This window comes from Megascapheus bottae, unplaced genomic scaffold (assembly GCF_031878675.1).
Source record: "Megascapheus bottae isolate mThoBot1 unplaced genomic scaffold, mThoBot2.hap1 HAP1_SCAFFOLD_43, whole genome shotgun sequence".
Lineage (NCBI taxonomy): Eukaryota > Metazoa > Chordata > Mammalia > Rodentia > Geomyidae > Megascapheus > Megascapheus bottae.
The window spans coordinates 158,839-183,156 of NW_028327392.1; the positions used below are offsets into that span (position 1 = coordinate 158,839).

A 24,318-nucleotide genomic window follows, 5' to 3' on the forward strand; every position below is an offset into this window, starting at 1 on the left:
TCAGAGCTCTGAGCCAAGACTCACTGATGTAAATGGCTAAACAGCTGGGTCACATGACATATTTGTCTATGTGTTCCAATAAATATTTTGCTTCTGTAATTTTTAATCTTGGTCTAGAAATATTCAAACAGTGGATAAATAGCAAAACTGTCATCAATGTACTCTCACACACTCAGCAGTGACTGGCATGTGTCACAGTTTGCACATTTCCAGGGGTGCACACACGGGGACTTACCGGGTCTGTATCACAAGGTGGGATGAAATGGTTACATGACACCTATAGATGAGAGGAGGACAGTAAGCGCAGAATCTGAATAGGAGAAACAAATAGATAATTTAAGCTTGCCATCCCTAACATAGAAGTTATTTATTACTACTCACTTAACCATCAGGCATTCCAGTGATGGTATGACAGAATTTAAAGACAAAGAATAGAGCTCACAAGTTTGGCACAGGAAGTTGGAAATAGAGTATGGTAAAATTCACTTATTTCCTTAAAATTCAATGGAAATATATCATCACTTCCAAAAGAATGAGAATAATAAATGTTATTTAGGAGAACTTGTTCTTGTCAAGAACATTGTAATTATGAAATTTTGTAGTTGGATGCCATAGCTCACTCCTGCAATCCTACTTACTCAGGAGGCTGAGATCTCAGGATTGCAGTTCAAAGCCACCTGGGCACTAAAGTTTGTGAGTTGTTCATTTCCAATTAGCCACCAGAAAACTGGAAGTAGCACTGTGACTCGGGGATATGGCAGTAGCCTTGAGCTAAAGAGCTCAGGGACTATGCCCAGGCCTAGATATCAAGTCCCACAACTGACAACAACAAAAAATGTTGGTCAACAAATGACACAATTTTATCCATGAAACAAAGTTCAGTTTTTAAGTTTACAGGTCTATAAAATTCTCTGCTGACATTGTAAGCATATGAGTTCAAGAGTGGATGGTAAGCTTGAGATGGTGCAGGACAATCAGGTTCTGTGAGGTGAAGTCGCGCAGGTAGTAAGCATGGTCAGTGATGTGTCTAGACAGCAGTGTTCATTTCCAAACCAATTCAGATGCAGCTTCCCCAGAAAGTTAAAATGCCAATTTCCATATCCTCATGGAGGCAAGTTACACAAAACAGATCTTTTCTCACTGTACCTTTGTGCTTATATTAGTACTCTTCAAAAGAGTTAAAACACAGAATCAAAACAAGTACCTGTTCATCAAGGAGCACATGCATAAATACAATATGTGGCCAAAACAGAAAATCATTCAGCTATAAAGAATGAAGTAATATCATTTGCAGGAAAATAGAAGTAGAGCTTATCATGTTAAGCCAAATATACCAGACTGAGAGAATCAAATGTCACTGGTTCTCTCTATCTTGTAAATCTAGACTTTAAAGATGAATAATAGGAATGTACAAGAGGAACTTTTGGGGGAAGGGACAGCAGTGGGGAGTGAGGACATGACAGAAGAAGGTATGGGACATGTATGAAATGCTCTTAAGTATACTATTTGATAACTATGAATGAAACCAGAACAACTGTTGAAATTATTCTGAGAGTGGAGAGCACAGGTATGGAGGATATTGGAAGCACCACTGTAAACAACAAAGACATACCAACAACAACAACAACAAAATAACTGTAGAGATTCAGCATGAGAGCTTGAAGTTTTAAAAAATGCCCAGATCTCCAATCCTATTATGAACACTGAATGGTAGCAATATTAACTGAACACAAAGCAGTCAAACAAGTCAGGATTTCAAAAACTGAAGAACAATCATTCAAATACTGCAAGCCAGTGGAACATATTGAAATGCAACTGACCCTGCTCAGTACTGGTCCAGGCTCTCAACTGAAGTGTATGCATTTGAGGAAGAAGTCACATGGTTTTCTCGAGGAGGGAAACTTCCCTTCAATTCTGCATCACGTGGAAGGTTTTCCATAGAAGAGCCCTCGCTGCTAGGCCTTGTGACAGGAGTATGGGCAAGAGACTGAGTGTGTGCTATCACCAAGGAAATTCCTTCAATGGCCTCCTTCATGCTGTCCACAGTCCTGTGAAGTTTGCCAAGGACAAATACCAGCATTTCATTAGTCAATAAAGAACGCCTAAGGAACAATTTCCTTTCAGCAAATCAAATTAAAAGTTTCTAGATAATATTCCCAAGAACTAGAAAACATTCAGTCTCATCATCTATCTATATACTATGAGCAGAAACAAGCATTTGTCACTGAGTTATAATTCAGTCACAACCTCTGGGACGAATAAGAGCTGAATGCAGGATCAGAAATCATTTTAAAAGCTCTTGAGCAGTTTCTTCCTTTTATCTATCTTCAATGAGGCCTGACAGGACTTGCCCCTTCTGTCTTCCACTTGCCTTCACACTGAACAAGGAAATATTTTAACCCCTTCTTCATTTCTCCTTTCAGTGCAGTAGAGAAACACCAAAGGCATTTTTTTCCATTTTCCCAAGATTAAATGATTATTTAAAAAGCATGCCACACTGTATAGAAATCAACATTCTCTCCCATAATTCTGTGCATCTGGGACTATAGAAATGTCACTTTCCCTGACTCACATCTTCAAATTAACATTCTCAGGTCATAATAATAAGAGTTCCCACAGGAGACCTTCCAGAAAAACAAGCTATTTCCTTGGCTCATATTTCCCTGTTTTTGCAGAATGTACCAGCAATCTATCCAGGAAGTATACAGTGGGGAATAAGGAGGGGCTCCACCAGCAAGCCTGCAGTTGTTGACAGCCATAAGATTAGATACAAGCATAAAGGGATAGGTCAACATACGGCAAAGAATGCTGTGACAGCTTGGGAATCACTTTTCATTTCATTCATGGTAAAAACCCCACTGTTCAGTACATAGGTGTTCACTAGGTAGGCCAGGGAGTTACAGAACCACAGAGAAATGATGTCACCTAGGCAGTGAGGAATGAGACCCGAAAAGAATCCCAGCAAGCCCTCTTCCCGAAAGATAGTTATTATGGAGTCACAAAGTCCACAGTATTTGGATTCTCTGCCAATGGATTGTATCATACATCTCAGAGTGATCACGTGGAGGGGATGTGTAATGAGGGTAGCAGCACAATGAGCCATCATCTCTTGAGTTGTCTCTTTGATAACTTGGTCAAAGGAACATGAGGCTTCTCTATGGAAACTTCCAGTTCCTGTGTCTACGGACCACAGTTCCAAGGGCTCCTGAACACAGTCTTGGAGTTAAGCCTGTGAACAAGCCATGCTTCCCGTCGATGCTTGCAATGTGCTGAGCATAACAAAAGAGACCAGGAAGCTGACATACTTGCTGCCCAAAAATATTTTGTCCTATGGTTGGAAGAAGAGGCACATATCTCACCCAGATGAGCGACACTAAAGGCATTTTATCTCCAGCCTCCCTCAAGTGGCCACACACAAAAATGCAGCCGCTGAATTGACCAATTCCAGTCTTAGTTTAAAAGACTAGCCCTAGTGTCTGACACCTTGGAGTTAAAAGTATTTCAACTCCATCCCCATGAGAAATAATTAGGGTAGAATCTTGCAAAAAAAAACAGTTGTATTCAGCATTTCTATTTATATCAAATCTGCAAAGGAATTTTACAACAACATATCTTTCTTAATTACTAACATTGAATATGTAGCAGATAATTTAAGAGAATAAATTCATCATATAAGAGAGTTAAGTGGGAAAATCCATATAAAGAAAATAATAGTACCCATTTTTGAGTAACATTTTACAAGTTAATTTACTAACAATTATATTCCAAAGTCATAGTACTTATGTCTCATAGCCTACTAATGTCATCAACCATTTCTCTAGAGACACAGTCACTGACCTTGGATTATGTTCTGTCATTCTCAGTTTATTACTTACTTGCTGAGCTCATATTGTTGAGTCTCTCTGTGGGTTATTCTCTCTACACAGAACTCCTTGGAATGTTGAATCTCTATTTTGTGCATCTCTTGTCCTTGTTTTAGTTGAGAAACTTGAGATTCCAACATTTTAAGCCTGCATTCAATCTGATTTTCTATTAAATTTTCTGAACCCTTTTGAACATGCCCTTGGCTCTAAACCAAATTAAAACACATATTTAAGCATTACAGCATTGGCCATGCAAAGCCCAGAACTTCATGAAAACAGCTACTGTAACAATGATTTCAATGGCTCACTTCTGTAAGCCCAGACAATCAGGAGGCTGAGTTCTGAGGAGCATGCGTGGAAAGCCATCCCAAGCAGAGGAATCATCTGTCTTTGCTCATCACTTCCACTTACAAACAGTGGCCACACCTTTCCCTTGTGCGTCTGGCCACTCCTATTGAACTTGCAGCAATCTCTGACATTTGGTCCCACCCCTTCCAGTTTCCATAGCCTTTCAAGGCTAAACTCATTTCCCTCATGTACATTTCCAGCCCTTACCTATTTAAGGAGATCATTTATACTTCTATGGTATTTGTTCCTGCCATTGTACTTGTAGACAGACCTACAAAAACCTTTACATGCCGAGGTCCCTTCTGTAGATGGTGTCACATGTTGCTTGTTCATTCTAACTCATGTTGCTGTGAGCAGTGATTTTCTGGTCTCGTGTGTAGGAGGACAAACTTCCTGAAGATGCTGAATATCATTCTTTGTCTGGCTTTCACCCACAATCCCTGACTTTTTTATAGGACTTGCACCTATTCTGTTTGGTGAGCAGTTTTCTAGAGACCTATTTTTGCCATGGTCTTGTTCTAAAGCTTCTTTCAGACATATATTCAACCGCATTATTTGCAGGGTTGGATATCTAGAGCCTATTCTTGATTGGCTTTTCCATGTTAACACAGTGCCTGTGAAATAAATTCACCCAGAATCCCTGGTTAATGGGCTCTGACATGAGCACCTCTGGAGGAGTTAGGGACACAGCTGGATAGATATCAGATTGAACTTTTGAATCTTAGAAGAGATCAAAGTGGCTAATAAACCTAGGCCACATGTCTACTTCACATCTCTGGGAATTACCAAAAACAAATCCCTTATTATTTTTGAACATGACTAGTAGAACTACACGTTTTATAACTTTCAATTCCTTAATACACTTCTCTAAGAACCTGATGTATCTGATGTAACCTGGCAGTCTCTTTCATGGAGGACACTTTTTTATTCTTTTTTCCTTTCTTCGTTCTTTTTTTGTTGGTCACGGGACGTGAACTCTGGGCTTGGGCGGTGTCCCTGAGCTCTTCCGCTCAAGGCTATGGCGCACTTCCAGCTTTCTAGTGGTTAGTTGGAGATAAGAATCTCACAGACTTTTGTGCCAGGGCTGGCTTTGAACCTTGATCGAGTAGCTAGGATTACAGGAGTAAGCCCTCAGTGCCTGGTTTGGAGGACCTTTTATCAGTGTATTTTCCTGTCCTGTGTATCAAAGTATGCCACTTAAATGGTACTAATTCATAGGTTTTAGTGTTTCTTCAGCCTTCAGAGAGATCAGTCATCACAAATGTCTACATGTATAATGGAACTGCATGCAAACAGCTACTATATCCAGAATCAGTTCCTGGAGACAACTACCTCACTACTCGCATCGAGTCCTCCCCATGCCATCTTGTGTTCTTGATCATTACAGGAGCAAGCATGGGTGACGGGAGACACTTTCTCCTGCTAAATTCTTATGTAGCTTTCAGTTCTCTCCATACATCGGCATCTTGAATGATTCAAAAATTTCTACTGAGATGAGCTGTTTAAGAAAGACCTGGAAAGTCTGATGAACCAAGTGAAATAGTTTCTTCATTTTTTAGTTTTTAATATTCAATTTTAATTGTTATTAGAAAGGGGAAGTACAGAATGCTTGGCATTACATAAGTCAGGTAATGAGTACATTTCTTCTTGGACAATGTCACTCCTTCCCGTTCCCACCCACAAGTTGTACAACTCATTTTCAACATACAATCTACTGAGTACCACTGCTACAGTTGTTCACTCTTTGTTCCCCATCTTTATGTTTTCCTTTACCCCCACAAAGACAGATAAATCAACAGACAAAAAAAGGAAACAAAAACAACAACAAAGAATAAAACCTGGGAATACTTTTTAAGCAACAGTGCTTAAACAATGCTAAGTAGCTGAGATTTTAGACATGAGATTATGAACATGATTATGAGCATGCCCAGTTTGTTTTGCGATAGGGAAATGTTAATTCCCTATGCACCCACAGCCACCTACAGAAGCTGCCCTCACTTTGGCTCCCATGGGCTGAGTTCATGTAGGTATGTAGCATCATGCTCAGCTAGGTTTTCTTTTCAGATGCCAGAGAGAAAAACATTCTAGAGGGAAAAATGTTCCCTAGGGACATACCATGCATTCTTCATGAGGAATTCAGATTACAAATGATTCCTCTGCAAAACATCACTGAAATATTAGATTATAAAGACAAACTCAGGACTCTAGTACAAGTTTGTTTTTTACTTAAATTTCTTGTAATATCAAAAACTGTATGTTGTAAATGTACTAAACTACGGGGGGGGGTCAGGAGATCTGGAAGGAACAACTTGTGAGAAAATGAAGGAGAGAGTAACACTGTTCAAAAACAAATGTATTCATCACCTGATTTATGTAACTGTAACTCATCTGTACATCATCTTTACAATAAATTTATTTTTTTAATTTAAAAATACTCTCTGATACTGATATTCCACCAATTTCTAGATGGCAAAATTTAACCATTGATAAAATTAAGTGAGCATAAAAGATTCATTTACAATGATCTAGTTTCCTTGGCATCTTATTACAAACTTCATCAACTTTTTTGAATTCAAGTGCCATCAAGTCAACACAACAGCTGTAAAGGGGAAGAAGCACCAATGTGAATACAAGAAATACTGCACCAGTGGCTCATGCCTGTAATCCTAGCTACTCAGGAGGCTGAGATCTTAGGAACAAGGTTCAGAGCCAGCCTTGGCACAAAAGTCCTGTGAGACTCTTATCTCCAATTAACCAGTAAAAAAACGGAATTGGCACTATGGCTCAAAGGGTAGAGCTGTAGCTTTGAGCTGGATATGGACGGTGGCCAGGCCCAGAGTTCAAGCCCCACAACCGATGAGAAAAGAAATACAGCCATCAATAACCTTTGTCAAATTGACTTAAACATTCCTTACTCTGACAATGGAAAAAGAAGTCTTTCTCTTTAGTGTGGTAGACTTTGGGAAGAGACTCACCAAAGGAGAGCTTGCCAGTTTTGCCCTTTGTCTTTTCAGCTTTTGTTGAAGTCTTTCAATCTTCTTTGTTTTCTTTTCTATGGTAGCTTTCAATAGGAAATTTTGAAGTACAAGCCTACAAGGCAGGTTTTAAAATAATTATTTCCAGATATCCAGTTTTAAATGTTTCATATAATTTTAAACAAGGTTCTAAATAAATGATTATAGAAATTCTGAAATGCCTCAAAAGATTTTAGTAATCATACTTTTGTTTCATATAAAATGTGCAAAATTAGGATTAACTTGAGATGTTATACACATGTCATGTTTCTCTTCTTGTTCTGTTGTGGATCCTATAAAAGCCCCCATTTAGCCAACCATCTTCCCAACCACTGAACTACTTCCCAAACCCCTGGATATGCACTTTAGGAACTCAGAATGTAGGTTCCTTAGCTTCACACAGATGTATGTAATTTATGCTGCTTCAATTTATACTTTTGCATTTCATCTTCCATTTCCTTTGCCTTTGGTACAGCTTCTGTGCATCCTTCCTCCTTTCCTTCTTGCAACTAAAAGAAATGAGAAACATTTTAGCAACATTCTGGTGCAGTTTTGTACACCAACTGTTTTTGTGCTGGCATGTTTCAAGCATTGTGAGACCCCTTCATCCCCATGCTGTTCTGGTCCACTTTAGGGCTCATACTGTGTACTTCGCTAAGGCAGTTTCAAGGAATTCACATGGTCCACAGAGCCTACAATTATACTGGCTAGCCTTGTACAGACATAATTATGACCCTGTTCTAGAACTTTTGTAGTCTAAAAATGTTTTGAGTGTGTATTAGAACAATGGGTTTCTTTGCACATATTTTATGTTAATCACGTCTCCTATTAGCTTCTCCTGTTACTCTCTACATGATCCCAGTCCTCCTCCTTCTCCTTTTACTTCTTACTCAAACATTATTTTTAAGCTTTGTTTTTTTATCAGACATTCTAATTGGCAAAATGGGGAAGTGTTTGTGGAAAACATTTATATTTGGAATTTAAAGCATTAACACATTGTATAGAATATGAAACTTTCACATATACAAATATGCAGAACTAGGCTACGCTTGGGATGGAATAGCATGTTATTCTTTAATAAATGGGTTCTGCATCTCAGAGTGTGGGTGGTAGCATGTTCATAGTTTGAACAGTGCCTGCCTCTGAACCACCCTCCTCAGCTAATTAGAATGTGTTATCATGCAAGGTAATGCCCGTGTCTTCAATTCTCCATTGGTGCCATGAAAATCAGAACAGTATAGAATTCACTGGCTGTGGAAATGTTAAGCTAGGAAACATCCAGAAAGGGCCAGTAGCAGAGAGATCTGTCTGCATTTGCATATGATCACATTTTATATTCTGATAACATGCCATCCTTTAGGACGTGGCATGTGGGTGGGAGAAGTCTTCAGGAGACCAATCCTTCTTCACAGCAGTAACAGTGACAGAAAGTGGAGAGCACAAGGTTTCAGAATCAATCCCCATGGCTAAAGCAAGTATCTACAGGTGCCATAGGCAGCAGTGGTTTTAGGCATAGGAAGCAAGAGATAGATGTCTTGTTCTCAGTGCTATTCAGGGGGTCATGATCATGCAGCAGAAAGCACAATGGCACTTCTCCATTGGATGGCTAGTAATGGAGCTGACAATCAGAGGCAGGGGAAAGCCATGCACCTGAAATGCTGAACTCTACTCTAAAGTCAAGATTCCCCTCAAAGCAATTCATTCTAAGACAGGGCTCATGACGGGCAACTTTAGCAAGCACTCAGATACAAAGGTGCAAAGTAAAATGGGACCTAGCAGAAAATGGAGAGGCAGTACTTTTTTTTTGGCAGTTCTTTCTGTAGGTGAGATGATATGGTAATATCTAGTAAAGGAAACAAGCTCTCTATTTACCACTGTGAGAAAACCATGAGCATTTATTTAAAAAGCTATCTTAGTACAGTTACAGTATAGGTACTCTATACTACCTTATGTGGTTTTGATATATAATTGCTTAAGAGTTATTGCTTAAAAACCTTGGTATGTCAATTTTTTGAGAATAAATAATTCCATTAGTAACAATTCCTTAATAATGACAACTGTTCAGTAAAAGTATGTTTTTTTGTCAGTTGTGGGACTTGAACTCTAGGCCTGGGTGTTGTCCCTGAGCTCTTTGGCTCAAGGCTACTCTCCTACCTCTGGACCTGGGCTCTGTCCCTGAGCTCTTCAGCTCAAGACTACTGCCCTACCCCTTGAACCACAGTGCCATATCCGGTTTTCTGGTGGTTAATTGGAGATAATAGTCTCATGGTCTTTAGTTCCCAGGCTGAGTTTAAATTGCGATCCTCAGATCTCAGCCTCCTGAGTAGGATTACAGGTGTGAGCCACCCAGCTAACATTAACATAAATATTCTTTTAAAAAGAAATCCAATAGCATAATGTAGATATTTTATCAACTACTTATAGATTTTATGTATGCTTAACATTTCAGGCCTTTTATTCTAGGTGTAAAATGAGAGAAAAATTAATGTGATATATTTGCAATTCAGGGGAAATTCATAAATCATTTCTTTACAAGTTATCTTGAAATACTGAACCAAATGAATATGGAGTCAGGGATGAGAATGAGGTTTTGTGGAAGGGACTCAGCTTGAGTGTTTGTTGTGACACATCACTGTTCCCAAAAGCTCTCTGACTGAAATAGGAGGTTATGTGAGGTAGAGGCTGGCTCTTCTCAAAGGAAGGAAATGACTTTTACAGTAGGGTTTCATCCCAGCTCCCTGTTCTCTTATCTACAAGTGAAGGAAGAAATTAACGTCCACATCCACACATCAAAACTTAGAATATAGGTGGTTGATTTCAAGAATTTTGATACAAAAGATAAAATACCCATTTTCTTCTTGGAAAATATTTACAAATTTCTCTTTTCTCTTTGGATTTTTTTTTGAGCTTTGGACTTGGGGCCTGAGCACTGTCTCTGAGCTCTTTTGCTCTCTACACTTTGAGCCACATCTCTACTTTTAAGCTATTTTGGTTTTTTTTGGGTGGGGGGCACGGCTGGGGCCATGATATTCCTACTGATATTTCCTATGTTGCTTACATTAAAGGAAAGCTTCACCAGGCCCCAGTTATTTCCTGGGATTGGGGCTTCCTGATTTTTACCAGGCTGTGATTTATTCATCTCTGCCTTCTGACTAACAGAAATTACAAGTATTAACCTGCGCATCTGAAAATTTAAGGTCCTTTATCCAATATATTTTACATAGACTTTAATTTCTCCTATGACAAAATGTTGACAACAATCAAAAACAATTCTTTAATACGGTCAGAGATGAGATTCTACTGTGAAACATAATCACCTTACAAAATATTTGACTAGTGTAATTATACTTTCAAAGCTTTAACATTAAAATACCTATATTAATATTTATTCCAGTGATTAAAATCAATATGCCTTCTACTCCTTCCTTTAGAACATATACACTGAAGGAGGGAAATATAAGTCTAAGTGAAATGAACTCCAGGATATGGAAAAAAGAGGTATGTCCTTGTGGTTGATGCCTTTAATGTATTATGTGAAGCTATTTCTTTACTCTGCTTTTTTATTTTTATTGTTCTATTTTTTTTCTTTTTTCCCTTATTGTTTATCACCTGTTGTTGCTATATCTGACTTTGGTACCTGATGTATTATACATATATTTATTTATTTATTTGAATCAGGGAAGGAAAGGGGAAAAGCAAGATGCTGAGACAAAGGCCAAAGGATGAAGCAGTGTAAAAGGAATATTCACAAGAAAATACGTTGCAAATGAACTTTACAACTTGGGATGTGGTGGAGGTATGGGAAGTGGGAGAAAAACATGGGAAGAGGGAAAATGTTCAAGAGGTAATGTACTCACTACCTTACAAATCTAACCACAACCTCTCTATACATCACCCTGATAATAAAATAAAAAAGAAAGAAAGAACATAGAAAACGAGGGTCTGCCACAGGAGCTCACACTAGGTATGTAAGAGGTAGACTTTGGAAGGAGGTGTAGGAGGCAATGTGATGAGTCTCCCTTATCACCCAGCAAGCCAGGCATGTTGGAATGTAGTCGAGATCCCAGTACATGATGGGCAAGGATAAGAAGGACCATAGTCTGTGGCCATCTCTGTGCAAAATGGATACCAAGAGAAAAGCAACTAAATCACAAAAAGGACTGGCAGCTAGGCACTGGTGGATCGTGCCTGCAATCTTAGCAATTCATGTAGATGAGACCTGAAGATTATAGCTCAAAGCCAGCCATAGCATAGAAGTCTGTGAGATATTTCTCTCCAATTACACACACCACACACACACACACACACACACACACACACACACACACACACCTCACCAGAGATGGAGCTGTGGCTCAGTGATAAGGTGCTAGATTTGAGCAAAAAGATCAGGGACAGTGAATAGGCTTTGAGTTCAAGCCTCAGGACAATCACGCAAAGAACAAAAGAAAGGATTGGTAATGTGACTGAAGCAGTGGAGTACTTGTCCAACAAATTCGAACTCTAAATTCAATTTCAGTTGCTCAAAAAAAGAGGGGAGGTGCCAGGAGTTTGGCCTAGTGGTAGAGTGCTTGCCTAGCATCCACAAAGACCTAGGTTCAATTCCTCGGTACCACATACATAGAAGAAAGCCAGAAGTAGTGCTGTAGCTCAAGTGGTAGAGTGCTAGCTTTAAGAAAACCCAAGGACAGTGCTCAGTCCCTGAGCTCAAGCCCAGGATTAGCAAAAAAATAAAAGGAAGAAGGGAAAAGGAAGGGAAGAAGAAGAAAGGAGGGAAAGTAAAGAGAGGGGAGCAGAGGATGAAAAAGGAAAGAAAGAAAAAAGAAAGAAGGAAAGAAGGAAGGGATAATATATACTAAATATATGTTAGATGTTAAGAATTAGTCCCAATTATTTGTTTTAAATATCATTATTTCTAGAAGGAGACACACTGTGTCCTGCCTAAGTGAAACAATAACAAATCACATACAGACCTTTGGTCAAACACAGGCCAGGCATACAAAGGTGGACCCACAGGATAGCAAGTCTACTGATGAAGCAGGTGTGTTAAGTGTGTGGAAGTGCATCCTTCTGATGGTTTTGCAGTGATGAAATTGCCTAATTATGCAGTTCCTTGTGCAGGTGCCTGCTGAATATACTAAATCAAAGGGATACAAAAAATAATATTGGCAATGAAATAAATGAAATAAACATAGCAATTGGATGTCTGTAGCAGATTTATTTACCTGAATCAAGGCATTTCGTAAAGTCTCTAATTCCATATCACATGCACAAGGTTGCTGATTGCCTTCTATATTATCTTGTCTTTCCTTGTTTTGTTCAGATGAGCAATGTGCATTTGTCTTCTTGTCATCTAGTCTTAAGACATGAATACAGTTGTAAAATTTCTTTTGTTAGAAAATGTAAAGCTCATTGGCCGATATCTCTTCACATGTTACCATAATAAAACTTTTATGATCCCTTCCTTTCTAGCCTTCTGTAGTATGTCACTTAAATCTCTTCCAAAAGCTACCACAGTAGAAAAGGAACAATTAAAGATAATTCTGTTACTTAGGAAGCTACTTTTACTAGCATAAAATATGAAAATGAAACTCTAATGTTATTCATAAGAGATGAAAGTCATTTTTATATAATCCTACTGTTCTCTCAACTAAACTAGGTAACACAATGTAGCTAATAAGTTTTAAGGTTAATGTGCACAAATGTGCATACATTTTCTACAAAAAAGTTTTATCTTTATACAATCTTTCCAATGATTCAAAGAATGACTTGCAGTGTAAGATAGCCCCTTAAGATATTTTCACACAACATGTATCTACCCAGTACCAGAACCCCAAGCCAAGCTAAGTTTTCTAATATCTGCAACCACACTTCCAAGTTACCTTTATGTAACAGTGTCTCTGATTAATATCAGTATGAATAGTAGGAACAACTTAAATGATAAACTTAAATAATACAATAGTTACTAAAATAAAACAGTAACATTTTAGCATAGATTAATTTTTATATATGCATATATAATAGGGATAGTAGATAAAATAATTAAAGAACTCTTTTTTGCCACTCCTGGGGCTTGAAATCAGGGTCTGGGCACTGTCCTTGGGCTTTTTCCTCAAGGCTAGTCCTCTACCTCTCAAGCAACAGCACCACTTCTGGTTTTTCTATATATATGGCACCGAGGAATCAAACCTAGGGCTTCCTGCATGCTAGACAAGTACTCTACCACTAAGTCACACTCCCGCCCACCCCAAAGAACCACTTTCTAATCAACTTTTTCTTTCATTGTTGTTGAGTGAGAATAAGTGACTGCTCATGTCAGCCTCAGAGAAACAGAAGAATCTAACACAGTTGAAGCACTGGATTTAACCCCCAGAACCAGCTGTAGAAAAATAAATATATAATTTTTAAAAACATTTTACTGAGTAGAAATGACAATTGTATATTGTAAGGAACTGTGAAAAATAGAAACATTCTATGAGTATTTTTGAAATATTGATCAAAGTCTTTATCTACTCATATTTTAAACAGGTAGACATATTTGTTACACATAACATTTATTGAAAGTAAATAATTAGAAATATATAAAATTACTTATATGAAGAATATTCTTCATCAGCATCAGTTTTAATGAAAAAAATTAGGGTTCAAAAAGTTTGCAGGCTGAGAGTGTGGCCTAGAAGTAGAGTATGGAAGTGGCCTAGCATGGAAGAAATCTTGGGTTTGATTTCACAGTTCCAAATGCACAGAAAAAATGTTGGAAGTGGTGCTGAGTGCTAGCCCTGAGAAAGTTCAGTGACAATGTCCAGGCCGAATTCAAGCTACAGGACTGGAAAAAAAAGTTTTTGCAATATACTGAGATGTCTGTTCTACCTTGTTTACATCATTAAAATTGAGGTTCAGGAAATATTCCTGGAGCAGGGAGTTTGGCCTAGTGGTAGAGTGCTTGCCTAGCATGCATGAACACCTGGGTTTGATTCCTCGGTGCCATATACATAGAAAAGCCAGAAGTGGTACTGTCGCTTGAGAGGTAGAGGGTAGCCTTTAGGAAAAAGCCCAAGGACAGTGTCCAGGCTCTGAATTCAAGCCCCAGGACTGGCAATAAAAATATTCCTTTAATTACTTCATGTATCAATGGTAAATAACTCATCAAAAAATATCAAGCACCACAAAACAAAACCCTGAAGAAAGTGAGAGGGAAGTCAGTCACAGCAAAAGTTCTTTTCTGTATGTATTTAAATGGAGCTCAAATGTTTCCACACAACTAGATACATACCTCCAATGACAAAATTCTCTTTCCTGTTCTTCTTCACACTGTAACTGTGATAATACTTTGCTTTCTGCTCGTTTCTTTTCCTGGCATTTCAATATATTTTCCAAACATATTCTTATATGTATTTTACGCTGTCTTTTTTTAAGTTGTGAAGATATTTTATATGAGTGAATTGCATCCTGGGTCTGAAATAGCTGACCTGAAAGAAAACAGAAAAAATTCTTTGGGCACATAAAGGACCAGATGTACCCATAATCTCTCATTCTCACTCTGGACACTCTACCCCATATGAAACCACTGTACAAAGCTCTGCAGGTTACATCCCTGTTCTGGGTTAGCTTAGAGCCTAGGGCAGTGGAAAGGCAGAAAAATGACCACTGTCGATTAACTAGATGCATTTTCTCCTTGTTCTAGGAATTTATTAGGCACAGGAGTACTTTCCAGAAGAAAATAGCTACCCTGATAATTAAACACTAAAAAGGAGACAGGAAGAGAGACTATGAGCTGATATTTATCCAATCTACAATAGTTATTGATGCTTCATGGCAGTCTGTTTCTACCTAAGATGGAGTAAACTGTGTTGAGCTATGCTTCTGCCTGAAGCCAATCCAAAAATATTCAAGCAAACCACACTAAAGCACTTTGAAGACAACATATTTGAGAGAATGGAGTCAGTGGATGCACTGCTAAACTTTTGCAGAGGGGTGTCCTTGAGAGACAGTGAAGAAAATATTCCCAGTGCCCAGGCCCTTCTGTGAGAGGGGTACAGACCAAGGCACAGAAAGAAGAGAGCTAGGTGGTGCATACTCCAGGTTCCCAAGATGCAGTGGTGAGGAAATCAGGCTGATGGAAGCGAGGAGGATGAGTGTCACGTGACAGCGCACTGGAGAGTTCAGAGAGGAACAAGGGGAATTCAGGAGAGCTACACAGAACCCCCTTGCATATGTAGCAGAGCAGTGGATCACGTGTGTTCAGAAAGGGGCCTGGCATTGAGGAATAAAACACATGAAGAGATGACAGGAAACTACCTATTGTTCACACACTGCCAGGAACTGCTGTCTTTATAGAACAGAGGACATCAGAAAGGCCTTGCTTCAACAGGGCAGAATTAACCCTCAATAAATCTTGTCCTGAAATATCTTAACAATTTATGAAACCAAGACAGAAAGAACCAACTTTATCTGAAAGTGACTTGCTTCCAAAAATAGGGCTCAAGAAATCAAGTTGTACATTACAGAAATCATACAGAAGGTTGATGAACATAACTAATCATGTTTTAACCACCGTGATTACTCTGTAGTTTTCTCAGTAGTCCCAACTGATACATTTTATTCTGCACTTGGGAGAACTTAATAAAAGAAAGAAATCATATGCTGATAGATCTGGATGCTGAAGCTCAACCCTATAATCCTAGATACTCAGGAGGCTCACAGGATCAGGGTGGGCAAGTAAATAAATACAGGAGGCCCTTATCTTCAGTTAGTTAGCAAACCCCCAGAGGGTTGAGCCTAGACTCGAGTGGTACAGAACCAACCAAAAGCAAAATGCCAAGCATTTGAGCCTCAGACTTCCAGACTTTCTGCACATGTGCGTACACACGTGTACACACACACACACACACAGACACACACACACACACACACACACACACACACACAGTGATCATATTAAGAGCTTAAAAAATAAAGCCAAAAATGTATCCTCTCGAAAATGAAAGCTGTTAGAGTAACGGTGATCTGAACTCTTCAGGATGAGCTGTGGAAAGACAATTCACCAGAGATGATACACAAATAGAATTGGCCCTAGCAGGATAGCAACCATCAGCATGCATCTGTGATGCAATGAAAGGACTTGGATATGCAGCAGGGCAGAGACCAGCTAAAATGCTAAAACTCACAACCAATGTCACATTACAGTGTACTTGTAAAAACAGAGAAAAGGAAACCAGTAATGTTGTTGTTAATAGCTAATGGCAATGAGAATTTACATAACTTTTGGAAATTTCCTTACTTTTATTTTTCCTTTCTGCCACTCACCTCCTCCCCACTTGTTTTGACACAGGGCCTCACTAAGTAGTTCCAGCTGGTCTGAAACTTTAAATCCAGTCTTAGCCAGAGATGCACTGGGATTACAAATACATGTTGCTGGGGCCAGGAGTTTGGCCTAGTGGTAGAGTGCTTGCCTTGCATGCATGAAGGCCCAGGTTCAATTCCTCGGTACCACATACATAGAAAAAAGCTGGAAGTGGTGCTGAGGCTCAAGTGGTAGAGCTCTAGCCTTGAGAAAGTCCAAGGACAGTGCTCAGGCCCTGAGCTCAAGCCCAGGACTGGCCAAAAAACAAAACAAAACAAATACATGTCACCCTGCCTGGCTTTTGGAAAGCTCCCAATAAAGTCACATAAAGGAGCATGAAGAGATTTTGTGAGTGATGTTTATTTGCTCCTTTAGTGGCCATGAATAAACATATATGGAATACATTAGTGAAAAAATAAACTGTAAATTTCATATCATGTGTAGTTCATCAGGCTTTAGTAACACCTAAAAAATCAAAAGAAAACTAAATGCTCTACTGCAAGAATACCCCTGTATGGATATGGGAGGGTACATGAGAAATCTAGAGAAATCTGTAGCAATGAGAAACAGTAGCTGGCTTTTGAACCAAGGCTTGAAAAGATCTGGTAGGCACTAAATATGGGATTAGCATTTACAGAGCTGACTAGGGTCTCCTGAGTTGGGGTGAAAGTGAAAGGTACCTAAAGTTCCTGTAGTATTGTAGGTGTGACCCTCCGTGAGAATGGGAGAGCATAGAGGAGAAGCACAGTGAAAAGACAGGAGGGATTTTCCACTGAGAGCGATGCAGTGGGAATCATCTCTCCATGGCAAAGTGTGTAGCCCTCATTCTACTTTAACCTGAGGCATATTTGTGACACTAATGCAATAATAACACATTGGTATTGTATAACAGTGATAAGCAGTGCTAGTGTAAGTAATCTAAAAGACCTTAGAAGCCAGGTGCCGATGACTCACAACAACTGTATTCTAAGCTATCTGAGTTCTGAGGATTTTGGTTAAAGGCCAGTCAAGGCAGAAAGTTCCATAATGGTCTCATCTCAGAAAAAGAGTAATGGGGCTGGGGCTCAAGTAGTAGAGCCCTAGCCTTGAGCAAAAGAAGCTCAGAGACAGTACCCAAGCTGGGGTTCAAGTCCCAGGACTGGTTAAAAAAGGATCTTACAGGTATTCAGTGGCCTTACCTTCACCTTCCAGTCTGTGTTGTTTACTTTGCATAGAGAAATGCTCATAATGAGGCAATGTAGACTCTTCTGGGACTGATTCAGACGACTTAGAGAAGACATTAGTGCCACCTGTTCCATTGATTTGGTCTGTGGTCTATAAAGTAAGTAACAGTATTTCAAAATGTGTATGTGTTTCTGAAAATAATTCTAATGCCATATATCGAATATGCAAATATGGTAATTATTCATCTTTTTATATTTGCACTAAAGATCCTTCTGAAATGAACTCATTTCATGTAAGGTTAGAGGAAAAATCAAGAATCAAATATATAAGATAAAGATAAAAATATACTATTTTAAGTATGAATACTAGCTATTATTTAATTACGTTTTCAATATTAAGGGTAAAGGACCCTGTTATTTGCAGTGGCTATTTCTTTCTGATTTGCATGTGAAACAACTGTTGTTGCTGCTGTGGTTGTCGTCAGGTCATTGATCATGTCATTCAAGCGTGTGACTATAGAAAAACCCAGCAGATGGACAGAACTATGGCTGGTGGGAGTATTTCAGCAAGCAACTAACTCAAGAACATAGACAGCAACCGTGCATATCCATGAGCTTTGGAGGATAGGGTATCAAATACATAATTTTAAAAGTACTACTATTTTCACTGGGATAGAATTAAATATAAAAACACTTTCCAGGAGAATAGCTTACATCTCAAAAGATGATATTTGTATAATAAAGAGAGATCCTAATACTGAATTAAGCAAAAGAAAAGGTAATGTCGGCTGGGCTCTAATGGCTCACAACTGTAATCCTAACTACTCAGGAGGCTGAGGTCAAAGAATCACAGTTTGAAATAGCTTAGGCAGCAAAGTCTGTGAGACTCTTTCTCCAATGAACCACTAAAAATCCAGAAATAGAGCCTGGCTCAAGTGGGAGACTGCTAGTCTGGAGCAAAAAAAAAAATACCCTCAGGGCAGGGGCCCTGAGATCACAACTCAGGATTAACATCAAAAGAAAAAAGAAGAGTATTGTCCTAGATACACAAAGACAGAAGTACAGAACCTATATATTAAGGAAAAGCTTTCAGTGAGAAGAAAGCAGTAAATCACAGAGAGCTCCATGGAAATTTTGTTCTTTACATTAGATTTAAATACTGAAAGTTTTATCACAATATACAACTCTTCCCTATGAGGAAAAATTATAATAAGTTTTAAGAATGAAAGCAATAGGACAGTTTTTGTTTCTTTGGTTTTCAGATTCAGCTGGTTCCAACCTTTACACTGAGGGCCCCTCTTACTCTTGTTCAGCTTTCTAGACCACTTGGGGACTCTACCCCACGAGGTACACTGCCTGCCTCCTTTTTGGCTACTTATTGTTGACCAGGAGTCTCCCAGACTGTTGTGGGGGTTGGCTTTGAACCTGGACCTTCCAATTCCCAGCCGCTGTATCTGGTAAGAAGCTATTTCTTAAATGTGAAAAATGTGTCTTGTCTTTCTGCCATCATTCCTTTCTTATTCATTGTAACAATGTAGATGCCAGGATAATGAGTATCTTACTATCAACTGCTCAATCTATGACTGTAAGGATAAAATGGTGAACCTAGGCATTCTCTGATCTGTCTCCCTGGATAATGTATCCTAGACATTCATTTGTCTGATACAATGTCATATTAGGGAACTCATTATCCGAATATAGAATTTTCTTCCTAATGGCTTCCATTTCTGCAAGCAAGAAAAATGAAATCCTTTTTAACATCTTCACTGGAAGGGATTCTAGAGATGAAAATTCTTTGCTGACAGATTCCTTTTCTCTCATGTAAATATTCATCCTGTTTGTTTCCTGACTATCTCTCCAAAGGTAATTATTCAGAAAGGGAAATGGATTCAGTGTCTAACACATAACAATTTTTAATGTGCTATAAAAAAACCAAGCCCTACATTCCTGTAGGATGCATTGGCTAATGGTTTCCTTCAACTTGGTAATCTCTACGTCATTCATATGTGTATAACCACGGCAGATTACCCAATATCAACATATGCTAAGTTATCATTAAATCCATCTATAAATTTTTAGTTATATTTTCTGATTCCATTCATTAAAATAAAAAATTCTGGGCCGGGAGTTTGTCCTAGTGGTAGAGTGCTTGCCTAGCATGCACAAAGACCCGGGTTCGATTCCTCGGTACCACATACATAGAAAAAAGGCCAGAAGTGATGCTGAGGCTAAAGTGTTAGAGCGTTAGCCTTGAGAAAGTCCAAGGACAGTGCTCAAGCCCTGAGCTCAAGCCCAGGACTGGCAAAAAAAAATTGTTTGTGTTGTAATATTATAAACCCTTCCTTGTTAGTCATCTCCTTCAGTTGCAATAATGTCTCAATATTCATACTTAGTAAAATAACTCTAGAGCACTTGTTATTTTGAACTATTGATTGTTTAGAGTAGTCTGTGAGGTAAATAAATTCCTTTGGTTATATTATTGAATAAATAAAATACACTTGCAGGAGAAGATAGAATGTAAATGATGAACATACCAAAGGCTGTTTATGTTCCCTGCCCTCACAACTCTCTTGCTCTTCTGCTGCAATAGACTGAGAGTCATGGCCTGCTGAGAAAACCATATTTTTCACCAGTCATCTACTGAAGTCAGATAAATGATAGTAAAAGAAAGAAGTCTATTCTTAAATTAGACATAACAAAAGTTTATCCTCAAGTGTTCAAAGTAACCCTGAGCAAAATACTTTTATTTCTCCCTTCAGGAATTACTTTAATGACCCAGATTTTCATCAATTGAATATATACTGAATATCATCTGAGAGGAAGACATGGAAACATTTCTGTGATTAATTTATTTGATACAAGTGAACCAACACAAGAGGCTAAAAACAAAATGTAAAAAAAAATAATAAAAAAGAGCAAATTCAAAGTGCATATTCTTTTATTTTTATTTTTATTTTATTGTCAGGGTAATGTATAGGGGGTTATAGTTACACTTGTCAGGTAGTGGGTACATTACTTCTAGCACATTGATAACCCTTCTCATGTTTGTCCCATTTCTCACCACCCACCCCTCCCAATCATCTTGTTCCCCTCTTCTCTAGTTGCAAATATACAAATAAATGTATATATAAAATACCAGGTAACAAAGCCAGATACAGTAACTACATGAGATTAACCAGAAGGGGAAAAAGAAAAAAGAAATAACTGTACATTAAGAACCACAATCACCCTATTCTTATCTGCCTCATTTAAGTAACCTATCAGCAGCTCATTCCAATTGTTTTCACCTCAACAGCAAGTGTTTTCAAGAACTATTTCTTCTCTTATTTGGCAATCAGTTTTCCTCTTTTGTGACTTAATCTACTATTTGTAACATTCATTAAAGATGCCTTTTTTCCCTACTTGCCCAGATCGGGCATTCTTTGAAGTGAAGTTTACTTCTTTATCAAATTTGCACTGCATCTAAAACTTTCAGAATGAACAATATTTCCTTAGATGGTTTTCACTTCCCTAGTGGCAAGGTGGTTCCTACTGTGTCATTTTCTCTGACAAGACCAGGGAAGAACGGCCTTGTGACCATGCACCTTTAGGATTGTGTTTCAGATCAGACTCTCCATTAATAATAGCTCTCGCAACTTTAAGCATAATTTCTGAGAGAGTGATTTATTATATTTCTTAAAAAAGATGCTGTTCTAGAAAGTGAATTGATATTTTCTCATAATTGTCCACTGTGTCTTTCCTTTTCCAACAAAGTTCTTCATCTGCTCATTGCCATTTCTATATCCATACCTTATTTTCCTAAATCTAGTCTCTTGTCTAAGTGAGCTTATCACTTCTTCTCCCCTGTAAGTGATCCCATGACATTCCTATTGTATCAGAACACATTAAATTGAAACTCATTATGGAATCCAATTCTGTGGCATACTCTAATGAACCTATTCAAAGAACTTGATGATAAAAAATTGGTCAATTTACAAAGTGACTTTTGGCCTATAAGGAAAAAGGGGGACCAGGAGTTTGACCTAGTGGTAGATTGCTTGCCTAGCATGCACGAAGACCCAGGTTTGATTCCTTGTTGCCACATACATAGGAAAATCCAGAAGTGGTGCTGTGGCTCAAATAGTAGAGCTCTAGCCTTGACAAAGCCCAATGACAGCGCTCAGGCCCTGAGCTCAAGTCCCAGTACGGGCAAAAAAAAAAATGAAGTATGCCATTGTAATTGTTCCTTGGATCCACCTTTTAAATTTACCTTTGTTAGCTATCATTTTTATTGATTATGAAACATGGCAGCCAATATGTTACAAAGAAAATTTGTCAAATAAATTTTAGAATTAAATTGGACTTCTTACTTAGTACTCGTGCCTTTACTGGACTTCGTGTTGTTAGATCTGCAGCCTCAGAGGATTGAGCAGCACCCTTCTTTAAAAGAACAAAGCAAGGAGTCTGCAGAATAATGGGATGAACAATAAGCTGTGGGAAGATGTGGGAATCACATTCTGATGAGATGCTTGAACTTCCTCTTTTAGAAAGAGTGGAACGGGAAAATGTGAGAAGTATATATGTGAAACAAAAGCACATGAATACAGGGGCTCATATATGCCCTCTATATCCAGTATATCTTTTTAGGATGTGGAGGGCACTGACCAGTAATCCAAACATGTCCAGACATATTTTCCTGTGTACAGAATCATACTTAGGATGCTTATTTCATTGATAAAAAAGTGAGTCATTGAGAAAAAAAGCAAAGAAAGAGTCCAGATAATAGATAGATGATAGATAGATAGATAATGAGTATAAATCATATGTATTTGTATATAGGAAGGAATCAGCTGAACATATTAAAATTCAAAGGCATCAGGAAACCATATGGTTAAAGAAGGATATGAGTTAGTGCCTAATTGTTTGGATGGTGACAATTTGTATGACTTTAGATTTTTTTCCTTTATATTCATTTCTATTAATCTCTTCTAAGATTTTAATAAAATGCTTGTATAATAATTAAAAGGAAAAATAAGTACTTGGCATTTCTAACCCAGAGTCTACAACACTAGCCTTAGGTGTCTTTGGCTAATCTCAGTCTTTTAACTTAAGACATTCCAATGACTATAGGCAAAGAATGAAAGTATCTAATTCATAATAAATAAACATATATTTTCTCATGATTTTTCCTTTGGATGCAATTAGTATTATTGCCGAGAATTAGTTTCTTCACTAATAGAACTTTTCTAGATGTTTAAATCAGCTTAGTTAACTAAAGTCCAAAAAGCAGATAACTTGAAATACAAGACTGGCTTTTTTTTCACAGTACTGGGGCTTGAATGTAGAGTCTAAATGTTATGCATTCCCTTTTTCCAGTCTAGGCTAACATCCTACCACTTGACTATTAGCTCCACTTCTGACCCTTTGCTGCCACTACTGGCTTCAAACTGTGATCCTCAGATCTCAGCCTCTGGAGTAGCTAGGATCACAGGCATGAGTTTCTGGTGCCTGGCTCAAAATCTTTATGTTGCTGGGTACTGGCTGAGAGCTAGGATTGTGGTTCAAAGCCAGCCCAGCAAAAAAGTCCATGAGATTCTTATCTCCAATTAACTACCAGAAAACTAGGAGTGGTTCTGTGGCTCAAAGTGACAGAGCTGAAGAACTGAGGAACCCATGACCCACAAAAAAGGAATATGTGCATATGCATATGCCTTGCCACTGAGTAAAAGATCAATATTAAAAAAAAACAAAACTGGACTTGCTGGGCACAGTGGCTCACACCTATAATCCTAGCTAATTAGGAGGCTGAGATCTGAGAATCACAGTTCAAAGCCAGCCCAGGCACAAAAGGACCTGAGACTCTTATCTCTAACCTCTAACCTCTAGAGAACCAGAAGTGGGGCTTGGCTCAAGGGTAGGGTGGTAGCCTTGAGCCAAAGAGTTCAGGGACAGTGCCCAGGCCTAGTACAAGCCTGGTGACTCACAACAACAACAACAACAACAACAAAAACTGGACTGAATTTTTTACCTCAATGTCATAGTTCGGGTTGTTTCCTTTAATAGAACAGCTATTGTCATCACCAGTCCCTGGTGCCACGGGCACAGTTTGCACCATCTGCACCTGTGAACAAATGGCAACGTAAACATGTTATTGGCATAAAATGTTATTATTTTTTCTTCCTCCTTTTCTCTTTTATTTGATGCTTGCAATTGAAGCCAAAGGCTTCATACATACTGTATACACTAGTAAGCTACACTTAAGTAATCTTGACTTCAAATACCATATAGTTTACAACTTTTGGACAGATAATTTTCCTATTCCCAGCCAAGTGTTTCATATTTTTGGCTTCAGATTTTGTCAAATTCCCCAAACTACTAACACATTAGCTTCACTTCCTATTCATACTCATACCATACATATATACCCTTCATTTGATTATCTTGACTTCTATGAAGATCAGTATTAACACAGCATCAGTTAAAATGCAAGGCAAAAACCACTATACTTCTAGCATGAGAGATAAAACTTAAAAAGCCAAAAACACAAAAAATCAGCCAGTGCAAGTGGAATATTCATACATTTTGGGAAGGAGTGTCTAATAATATGA

General features: G+C 38.3%; 1 protein-coding gene, 2 long non-coding RNA genes and 1 pseudogene across 5 annotated transcripts in view; all 4 read right to left on the reverse strand.

Annotated features, from left to right (window-relative positions):
• Positions 1-24,318, reverse strand: part of LOC150039918 (uncharacterized) — a 128,606-nt gene that overhangs the window by 70,242 nt on the left and 34,046 nt on the right. The gene's annotated exons all lie outside the window — the stretch shown is intronic.
• Positions 1,835-8,092, reverse strand: LOC150039924 (uncharacterized). 2 transcript variants are annotated; one of them, XR_016534155.1, is made up of 4 exons: positions 7,661-8,092; positions 7,187-7,301; positions 5,556-5,676; positions 1,835-2,048 (listed from the first exon to the last, which is right to left on the reverse strand). It is a non-coding gene; the product is annotated as an uncharacterized LOC150039924 (long non-coding RNA). The 2 variants fall into 2 exon arrangements; XR_016534154.1 differs by having other exon boundaries at positions 5,544-5,676.
• On the reverse strand, positions 2,560-3,277 carry LOC150039925 (mitochondrial carrier homolog 2 pseudogene; annotated as a pseudogene).
• Positions 12,289-22,488, reverse strand: LOC150039926 (uncharacterized). Of its 2 annotated transcripts, XM_090327505.1 has the most exons (5): positions 22,081-22,488; positions 20,266-20,339; positions 17,747-17,882; positions 14,499-14,694; positions 12,289-12,578 (listed from the first exon to the last, which is right to left on the reverse strand). In XM_090327505.1, the coding sequence occupies exons 1-5, from the start codon at positions 22,307-22,309 to the stop codon at positions 12,575-12,577; spliced, it is 639 nt and encodes a 212-aa protein (XP_090183631.1). In that variant the 5' UTR covers positions 22,310-22,488; the 3' UTR covers positions 12,289-12,574. The 2 variants fall into 2 exon arrangements, 1 of the variants encoding a protein (XP_090183631.1); XR_016534153.1 differs by lacking the exon at positions 17,747-17,882 and having other exon boundaries at positions 12,443-12,583; positions 22,081-22,238.

Bases quoted from the DNA above. Each gene is read 5' to 3' on its own strand.
- LOC150039926 (XM_090327505.1), bottom strand. From the start codon at position 22,309: ATGTGCTTTTGTTTCACATATATACTTCTCACATTTTCCCGTTCCACT. The intron at 20,340-22,080 runs GTAAGAAGTCCA...TGGTTTTCTCAG, and splicing joins AGTAAAGGCACGAGTACTAA to CAGGCCATGACTCTCAGTCT. The intron at 14,695-17,746 runs GTAAGGCCACTG...GTTTTCTTTCAG, and splicing joins ACACAGACTGGAAGGTGAAG to GTCAGCTATTTCAGACCCAG.